Source organism: Gymnoscopelus microlampas (assembly GCF_963454915.1).
Source record: "Gymnoscopelus microlampas genome assembly, chromosome: 24".
NCBI lineage: Eukaryota > Metazoa > Chordata > Actinopteri > Myctophiformes > Myctophidae > Gymnoscopelus > Gymnoscopelus microlampas.
The window spans coordinates 19,258,809-19,268,808 of record NC_139961.1 but is presented as its reverse complement, the minus strand read 5'-3'; the positions used below and the strand labels follow the sequence as shown (position 1 = coordinate 19,268,808).

Here is a 10,000-nt window from a genome sequence, read left to right as displayed (position 1 = left end):
TGCCGCGCAATGAACTTGTAGATCCGCTATTTTAGAAAAAATCACACCCTGTGTGAAGGAAGCGGTGCCTTTGGGGCGGGCCTTAACTCATTTCAGTTCGTCCCTATTGATGGTCTGAGTCCACTTACCAAATTTGTGCTTGGTAGCATGCTGCAAACTGGCTGTTTAAAGCCCAGCCAATGGGCAGACAGAGGGGGCGGGGCTTAAGTAATGACAGTTAGTCCCTATTGCTGGCTTTAGTCCATGTACAAAATTTGTGCTCCATAGCATGCTGCGAACTTGAGTTATGGCTGTTTGAAGGCCAGCCAATGGGAAGACAGAGGGGGCGGGGCTTGAGCAATTCATGCTGGTCCCTATTGGTGGTCTAAGTCCACATACCAAATGTGGACTTGCTGGCATGCTGCAAAGTGGAGTTATAGCTCTGTAAAATCCCGTGCTCATCCCGTGCTCATACGGGCGCTGGGGGTCCCTGGACCCCTCTTTCATAACGTCATCAATGCATGCTTGTGCCTATTGGTGGTCTAAGTCCACATACCAAATGTGGACTTGGTGGCATGCTGCAAACTGGAGTTATAGCAGTTTAAAATCCCGTGCTCATCCCGTGCTCATACGGGGGCAGGGGGTCCCTGGACCCCTCATTGAGACCTTCAGCAATTCATGCTCGTCCCTATTGGTGGTCTAAGTCCACATTGCAAAGTTGGAGTTGGTGGCATGCTGCAAAGTGGAGTTGTAGCTGTTTAAACTCCCGTGCTCATCCCGTGCTCATACGGGCGGAGGGACATAACAGACGCTGGGGGTCCCTGGACCCCTCTTTGAGAACGTCAGCAATTCATGCCCGTCCCTATTGGTGGTCTAAGTCCACATACCAAATGTGGAGTTGGTGGCATGCTGCGAACTGGAGTTATAGCTGTTTAAAATCCCGTGCTCATCCCGTGCTCGGACATAACATACGTTGGGGGTCCCTGGACACCTCTTTGATAACCAGTGGTACGTGTGGGCAATGAGAGGAGAGATGACATAGGCAGTGTCCACGTGCGTGTGTGTGTGTCTGTGTGTGCGCGTGTGTTTGTATGTGTTTCTTCTTTGCCATGCTCATCCCAGGCTCATACGACGGACGGACACGGAGTCAAAGCCACGTATAGAGCGGTTGGCACCGCTAAAAAAGGTTTTAAAGGAAACATGTTTTACTAAAATCTTTGCTTCTGGGGGGTCCCTGGAACAAAATATTTTGAGATGGGGGTCCACGGCCAAATACATATTATTTTGGGGGTCCTTGACATGAAAAAGGTTTTAAGCACCACTGAGTAACAGTAGCAACGTAAGTTTTTTTCAGAAAACTTTTCATTTGTAGAATCCCCAGATCAAAGATATGAGTTACAAATGTTTGCTTTAAAAAAAATATATATATATATATTCAAAGATTTGCACATATTTTCTCGTTTAAAAAAAAAAAAGCAAATCTACAAGCCCGTAGCGCGGCACTCGGTGCCCGCTACTAGCTTGTATACAGTATTTGCTATTTTTGAATAGCCAAAGAAATCTAAAAATGACACAGATTCTTTCCCCGGTCTAAATGGGTTAATGACTTTTAATAACTCTAAAATGAAGAGGGAAAAAAAGAAAAAAGACCTTTGGCTACTGTGTGAAAAGTAACCAACAAACTATACTATAAAAAAACTCCACATTACCAATTTACCAAAGAAAGAGGCAAATATTGTGAAAATAGCAGATCTACAAGTTCACAACGCCTCGCGTCGTGAAGGCATTGTGAGCTTTTAGATCTGCTGCTTTCACAATATTTATCTGTGGAACAGAGATAAACAAAATGTAATGCCTCAACTCCTACAACTCCAAGACAAGTGCTTGTCAGGGTGGGGGGGTCCCCAATATGATTATTTTGGGGGGTCGCGTCCTTAAAATGTTGAGAACCACTGGAGTAGAAGTAAAAGAGTTGAAAATTGGAAATACTCCAGTAAAGTAAAAAATACCTCAGAAATGTACTCAAGTACAGTACTCATGTAAATGTACTTAGTTACTGTCCACCACTACCTATGTACATGTCCTAACCACTCGGATTAGGACCGTAGGACGTTTACCACATGGGCTCTAATGCCTGACAAGAAATCTCTGGTTCAATTCCCAGGCCGGCCGGACCATTTACCAGTGGTGGAAGAGGTACTCAGATTATATTTGTTCTAGTTAAGTAAAAGTAGCAATAAGCTACTACAAGATAAAACATACTCTGTTCCAAGCAAGAGGCCTACATTAAAGGTTTCACTTGAGTAAAAATACAAAAGTATTGTCATCAAAATATACTTAAGGCGGCGGCCTTTCCTTTTATCACATATTGAGGGGCCTCTACACAGTGCAGTGGAAAAAGCTATTTCACTTAGACCCATAGAGGGCGCCATACATGTGTCAAATAAGAGTGTTGCAGAACCCCCGCCTACAATCTACACTAAATGAGCTACAATGTGACAATGATTGTCAAAAAGTGTTTTGATATTCCACTCAGTGGTGGACACATCAGCTTGCAAAAAACAAGTTGAGTCCTCACATGATTTACTTAAGTAAAAGTATAAACACCGCAATGTAGAAATACTTTGTTAAAAGTAAAAGTATTGGAATCAAACTATACTTAAAGTACCAAAAGTAAAAGTACAAGGGTTCAAATGTATAGAGTTTATACAAAAATCCTTGATGCGACGCGGTGTGAGCTTGTAGATCGGCTATTTTCAAATAGCCAAAGTGGTTAATGTATGTTTTGTAATAATAATCAAAATCTACAAAGTAACTAAACATTTCAGGTAATTGTAGTGGAGTAAAAATACAATATTTGCCTCTGAGATGTAGTGGAGTAGAACAGTGGTTCTCAACTTGTGGGTTGGGACCCCCAGGGGGGATTGTGGGGATAATTTTCCCCAGATGATTTGCTTAATGTGCAACATTGTTTTCTCACTCAACAGTAAACAAACAAACAAACAAACAAACATGTATAACTGTAGGCCTACACAGGGTATCTGCACATTTATAAAGTGACAGTTTAACCCATTCAAACCGGGAACCCATCCGTGTAACCACTTTATCCACATTTTATACTTTCGCAATTAAAAAATAGCAGATATACAAGTTCATAGCGCGGCACTCGCCGCGCTATGAACTTGCAGATTCGCTATTTAAAAAAAAAATTTTTTAAAGGGAACATTTTTTACTCAAATCTTTGCTTCTGGGGGGTCCCTGGAACAAAATATTTTGAGATGGGGGTCCGCGGCCAAATACATATTATTTTGGGGTCCTTGACATGAAAAAGGTTTTAAGCACCACTGAGTAACAGTAGCAACATACGTTTTTTCAGAAAACTGTTTTTAGAAGACATTTGTAGAATCCACAGATCAAGGATTGGAGTTACACATGTTTGCTTTAAAGAATAAATATATATATTCAAAGATTTGCACAAATATTCACAATTTTTCAAAAATAGCACATCTGTAAGCTCATCTGCAAGCACATCTACAAGCTTGTAGCGCGGCACTCGGTGCCGCGCTACGAGCTTGTAGATCTGCTATTTTCCATTAGGATACTGCGAGAAAAGTAACCAACAAACTATACAATAACAAAAACTCCAAATTGCCAATGAAGTAAGAGGCAAATATCGTGAAAATAGCAGATCTACAAGCTCACGTGAGCTTTTAGATCCGCTATTTTCACAATATTTATCTGTGTAACAGAGATAAACAAAATATAATGCCTCAACTATACAACTCCAAGACAAGTGCTTGTCAGGGTGGGGGGTCCCCAATATGAGTATTGTGGGGGGTCGTGTCCTTAAAATGTTGAGAACCACTGGAGTAGAAGTAAAAGTATTGAAAATTGGAATTACTCCAGTAAAGTAAAAATACCTCAGATATGTACTCAAGTACAGTACTCATGTAAATGTACCTATTTACTCTTTACCACTACCTATGTGGTACACGCCCTTATCACTTCAATATCGGCACCCCCCCAAAAAAAATTAAAAATAATATATATATAATGTGGGTGTTTAGGACGTGTACCACATGGGCTCTAATGCCTGACAGCAAATCTCTGGTTTGATTCCCAGGCCGGCCGGACCATTTACCAGTTTTACTTCAAGTAGCAATAAGCGACTGCAAGATAAACATAATCTGTTTTATTTACTTACTTTTACTTTACTGTTTTTCTAAATTTGACATCCGTTCTACAGCTCACTACGCGTCGTGTTGTGAGCTTGTAGATCGGCTATTTTCAAATAGCCTAAGTATAACTGAAGTATAAATTAAAACAACTATATAGCTTACCATGTCCCACAAAATTTGAAAGTTCAATTTGTAAGCAATAACAAACACCCTTCCACAACTTTATAGACTCAGGGGGGTCCCTGCTAGGGGCTTGACTGTATTAATATGTATAGGGGAGACAATGAGGCTCATACAGGCATTAGAGCTCTAGTGTCGCACAGGTAGGAACGTCAAACACGTAAGAGAACATTCCCTTTATCGATCGTTTCACCTGGGGACCGCCCCTTACATACTGCGTCAGTCACACACACTGTTGTGTGCTTCAGGACCTACAAGTTCACAACGTGTCACGCTGCAATGTGTTGTGAGCTTGTAGATATGCTAATAATTCTAGCACCGCCCCTACCTTCTTGCGATTAGCTAAATTCAGGAAGGCGACGCCCCTTCCTACCAAAAAGACAGAAGTCACACCAAGGCAGAACTGCCAGTCAAAGCGACGACTGGCCAATCACAGCTCATGCTTGTTTCAGATCATATGTAAAAAACAGAGTGGATGGGAGGACGTCAAGTCATACTAAATGTGTCTTTATGAACTTTTACAAACTATCAAAAACAAAGAGTCAACACTGGAGTCCATATCATGATGATGCAATAGCCTACATTGACAATCTTCAATGGTAAGACGACTGACACATTATCATAATGGCAGTGTGTGTGTATAATGGGTAACAATCTACCATATAAAACAGTGCCAGTGTTTTTATGGTCAATTTCAAGCCCACACAAGTGTTATCAGGGAGGGTAAACAGCCATGCTGAAACATTGAAAAAAGTTTGTGTGTCAGTGTAACAATCACTTTCAAGTCACTTCCATACACTGTATTACTGAAGTTTTCCAGACTTTAAACGGAGGGGCTGTATGTATAACATTAGAGCAACATTCCAGCTCAGTAGAATCGGACATGCAACATACTTGCTGGACCCTTGACTTAAGTTGGGTTAATGTCCGATTGAGGCAAAAACGACTAAAAAATGATGCGATGATTGTCCGGTAAATTTACATTAAGCGAGTGGACATGTCGATGGCACTTTTTAACTAGAATCAAGTTTCATTCTGCTTTTTATTAGCGTTATAGTTGGCAATATTCACCAATCGAACTTCCATGAAATGGCTCATAAGCAAAACAAAACATAAAACGTCTATTTAGTACTGCAACTAGACAATGAGTAATACCTGCACTCCCCTGCACAGTACGCACACATCTGTACAGCTTATTTTTCCAGCTCGGAGGATGGCTCGTTTTTATGAAAAGAAGGTTGTGGCTCGTTGTCTACAGTAGGCCTACTATGGTAGTAAAGATGTTTCGTTTATATTTTCTATGGCTTCATCAACGGGAGACCGCATGTCAAGCAATTCAATGTATCTGTCATGTTCTGTGGAAGGAAGTAAAATCCTTGCATCTCCCTCGTTATATTTAAGTGGGAGTAGCTAATGTGTGCGTCTACAACCCAGACCCCGCCCCTCACCTTATCAAATCAGACTATTACCTTCATGTGTGAACGCATCTGAAAATGGACATTCTCCTGTTGCATGCCTTTCATACTGTATGAAAGGCCAAAACCGGACAATGTCCAGACCTGATTCCCTGGTCATTTTCCAGATTTCAAATGAGAAAGCAGTCGGGACATGTATAAACATGAGCCACATGTGTAAAACTTGAACATGCACTGCGTAGCAGACAGGCACGGGCATGGAGCTCACTGAAGCGTCATTCACTGCTATTTCCTGCAAAGCCACAACCATTCAGAAAAAAGACTCAAACATAGATCTCACGTCACTAGCGCAACTCATAGTTATAATATATGTAGAGAGCGGATGGCCCTGCCCCCACCTTACATTTCTGCCTGACCTTTCACCTGTCTACATCTTACACCATTTCAGTTTTTCTTCAGAACACACTTTTTGCTACTCCTCCTACAGGTTTTGTCCAGAACTCACAAAAATCACAATATTATCAAAATAGGCTGGAGCATGTGATAAGCAAGAATCATATTGATTTCTGATATTACACACCAATAGGTTGGATTCCAAGTTTATGGGAAAAGTTTATGGGAAAGGCCTATTTTACATGATTGCATCGTCTGATCAACTTCACATGTGAATCACATATTGAGGGGCCTCTACACAGTGCAACGGAAAAAGCTATTTCACTTAGACCCATAGAGGGCGCCATACATGTGACAAATAACAGTGTTGCTCAAACATACCCCCCCCCCCTTTACCAATCTATCAAAATTAGGTACAATGAGTGGCAAAAAGTGTTTTGATATTCCACTCTGTTTGCCTGTAACTGGCTTTTAATTATATATGTGGCTTTGTTTTTTGTTAGGGTAAAAAACAATAAAACAAACATAAAACACTAAATATCACGAACACAACATTCAACAACCCCAAAGTGGAATCAAATGCTGAGGGCCTCTATAGTATTAACTGTATGAGCCTACACGTTATGGTTAACATTTTCATTCAGAGTAGGATGATGTCAATGAGTGAATGCTGTTTTGTGTGTGAGCTGTTCATATAAATAGCTGGATGTGTGTTACTTTGATTTCATGATTATAAAATAATACAAACTTACACTTTCTCAAGCCTGGTTTCAGCCTGCATTCTGCACCATGGTCGAGACTGGGGGTGGATGAAGGACAAAGTCAGACTTGCACATTACAATAGAAACAATGCATTTGAACGCATTTACACAATTAAACAATACAGTGCAGTATTACAGTATGAGAGACAAAATGATTCCCTAATTTAAACCGAGTAGATCACATTGGGACATTGTGATCAAGGCCATGGGTGAAAGCTCATATCGTCTAATCATTAGACTCTAATGTTCAGTGTACTGACATGATGTGATTTGAATAGGCCTACTGTATTAAAAGGTTGCTACATTTGTGCCTCAATGAGTTGTGTGGTTGTATGGTTTGCTTACTTCCTGGTTTTGTGGAGTAGGCCACATTTGATGTACACTAGCCATACTCATCCATCCCTTTAATCAAATGTATTGCTTTAACTTTTACGCAATATTCTATGTTACGCTGCTTTGTAAGAAATGTGCTTATTTATCAGTTAGAACTTATTTCATGTGAGGACATTTAATTATTGTATTAAGAATGGATCTACCACAACTGTGAGACAATTCTAACAAAAATACTGTGGCTTTGATGTTCTTTTAAAGTCATTCATTAACTCACAGCTGTATAAGTTCAGTGGTGTAAATATTCTCCCACGGAAAAATATCTCATCATAAGTTATATTGAAAATAATAAGCATGAGAGACAAACAAATCTTGATAATGTTCTATATTACAGGATCAGGTCTTTACTGTAATGACAGCCTAAAGGCCAGTTCAGAATCAAAGATTCACAAAGAGATGGGGACATTCACACACAGATCAAGTCTATAATACCTAAGAGTGTCCAGTCTACTGTGTGGATCCTTCATAACAGCAGACATCTGGGCCACGCCTACGTCTCCTGGATGATTGTAGGTCATGTCCAACACTCTCAAGTGGGAGGGGTTTGACTTCAGAGCTGAGGCCAGAGACGAAAAGCCTTTCTCTGTGACCAGACACCCTGACAACCTACAAACATGTGCACAAATGCACACACACACAAGAACACAAGCACACACAAGCACACACACACACACACACACACACACACACACACACACACACACACACACAGTGTGTGTGTGTGTGTGTGTGTGTGTGTGTGTGTGTGTGTGTGTGTGTGTGTGTGTGTGTGTGTGAAAAGTTTTGCAAATTGTGAAAAGTTTTGCAAATTGTGAAAAGTTTTGCAAATTGTCTTGCATTAAATATAGAAAGTTATTTTGTCAAATAAAATGTTTCTGTCTTCTTCTCAGAGTATAAACTTCACATGCTTATTTTAAATTGTGAAACGTTTTGCAAATTGTCTTGCATTAAATATCACGTTATTTTGTCAAATAAAATGTTTCTGTCTTATTCTCAGAGTATAAACTTCACATGCTTATTTTAAATATTCACCTGTTCAACACAGTGTCAGGAATACTTACCTCAGAGTTTCCAGTGTACAGTCTGGACTCCGCAATCCAGCAGAGACAATATCTATTCCTGAATCTCCTATGTCATTGTTACATAGGTCCAACTCTCTTAAATGGGAGGGGTTAGACTTCAGAGCTGAGACCAGAGAAGAAAGGCCTTTCTCTGTGACTAGACACCCCGACAACCTAAACATGCGTACACACACGCGTACACACATACACACACACACACACACACACACACACACACACACACACACACACACACACACACACACACACACACACACACACACACACACACACACACACACACACACACACACACACACACACACACACACACACACACACACACACACACACAAACAATTATTACTAATAATAATCCTATTATAATTCTAGTAAGCTCACGGTGGTGGTTGGTGGTGGTTGGTGGTGGTTGGTGGTAGGGTGGACTCTTGATCAAACTGCGCATGCGTCGTTGTGTGCCAGGTTTCGCGAGAGAAACAAGCAGCGAGGTCTATGAAAACGAGGCCAAACCAAACGAACCCTATAACACCAACATTGGCCCTAAAGCGCTTACAATCGGCGGACATGGCAACACCGACTCTACACCATAGACCCCGCCCACTCTCTGCTGTGGAAAGTAAACACTCCAGATTTGTTTCCCCACACACGATGCACATTAGCTCCATAAAGAACGGTTCTATGTCGTTCTCTTCCAGGATCGGGCGAACGTCCGCCAAGGCTCCGCTGTTTACCCTTTTGTATACATCGTATCCCAAAACTAATGGTAGATTCTAAACCGCACGGATGTTTAAGGTTTGGTCGGCTGCATAATATTTTAGGTCGCCAGCGAAACTACCCGTTTAAATCGCTTATTTAGTCAGCCTGTGGCCATGTTTCCCATTGTAGCCAAACCGGGAGCAGTAGTGGCAGCGGACGTAGGGTTTTTTTCCGGGTTCAATGGGAAACATGGCCACAGGTTTCGCGAGAGAAACAAGCAACGAGGTCTATGAAAACGAGGCCAAACCAAACGAACCCCATACCACCAACATGCAACCTGATAATAATGTCCAAAGCATGTCTGTGTATGTTTACATCCATTACTGTGTTGGTGTTAGTTGGGATTAATGTTTATTAGCCAAACCAAGTTACTATGAGCCGTTAGCGTGATGCTAAGCTAACGGACGTTTGGCGCTAGCATGCGGCTAACGCTAATGCTAACGTCGTCATCGTGACTTAATCAACAATGTAAACGTTTCATCAACACACTTTATGAACCTTACTGTGGTTAATATTATCAGTGCTACCCAAGTAGTCCATTGAAAAGTATTATTTTGGTGTATTTTGTGTATTGTAACTTGGACACTGTAACTTAATGGTAGCTGGGGCGACGCGTTGTTGGCTCATGGTTCAGAATGCCTCATGGGTATTGTAGTCATTTTCTGCTATTTCGGTTCTACTGTGATAGACTGTGCTACATTACCTGCTGTTTAATTGTGAATCATATATGCTATGAATATATGGTAATACAATGTTTATTTTCCTGTATTTCCAGGTTTATGACCTGAGTCATCTATGACCTGTGTGTCATCTGTGTGTCCAGTACTTTGTACTGTGTTGGTTAAAAAAGACAAAACACGAGTTGT

General features: G+C 41.0%; 2 protein-coding genes across 13 annotated transcripts in view; both read right to left on the bottom strand.

The window, feature by feature from the left end:
• Nucleotides 1-10,000, bottom strand: part of LOC311041106 (uncharacterized protein) — a gene marked incomplete at its 5' end in the record, with an annotated part of 231,405 nt that overhangs the window by 56,133 nt on the left and 165,272 nt on the right. The window lies entirely within an intron of this gene.
• Nucleotides 1-10,000, bottom strand: part of LOC311041001 (uncharacterized protein) — a gene marked incomplete at both ends in the record, with an annotated part of 13,483 nt that overhangs the window by 1,996 nt on the left and 1,487 nt on the right. The window contains 3 exons of the mRNA XM_084051438.1: nt 6,898-6,944; nt 7,729-7,902; nt 8,358-8,531. Of these exons, the coding sequence (XP_083907564.1) occupies nt 6,898-6,944; nt 7,729-7,902; nt 8,358-8,531 (395 nt within the window). The remainder of the gene's footprint in view (nt 1-6,897; nt 6,945-7,728; nt 7,903-8,357; nt 8,532-10,000) is intronic.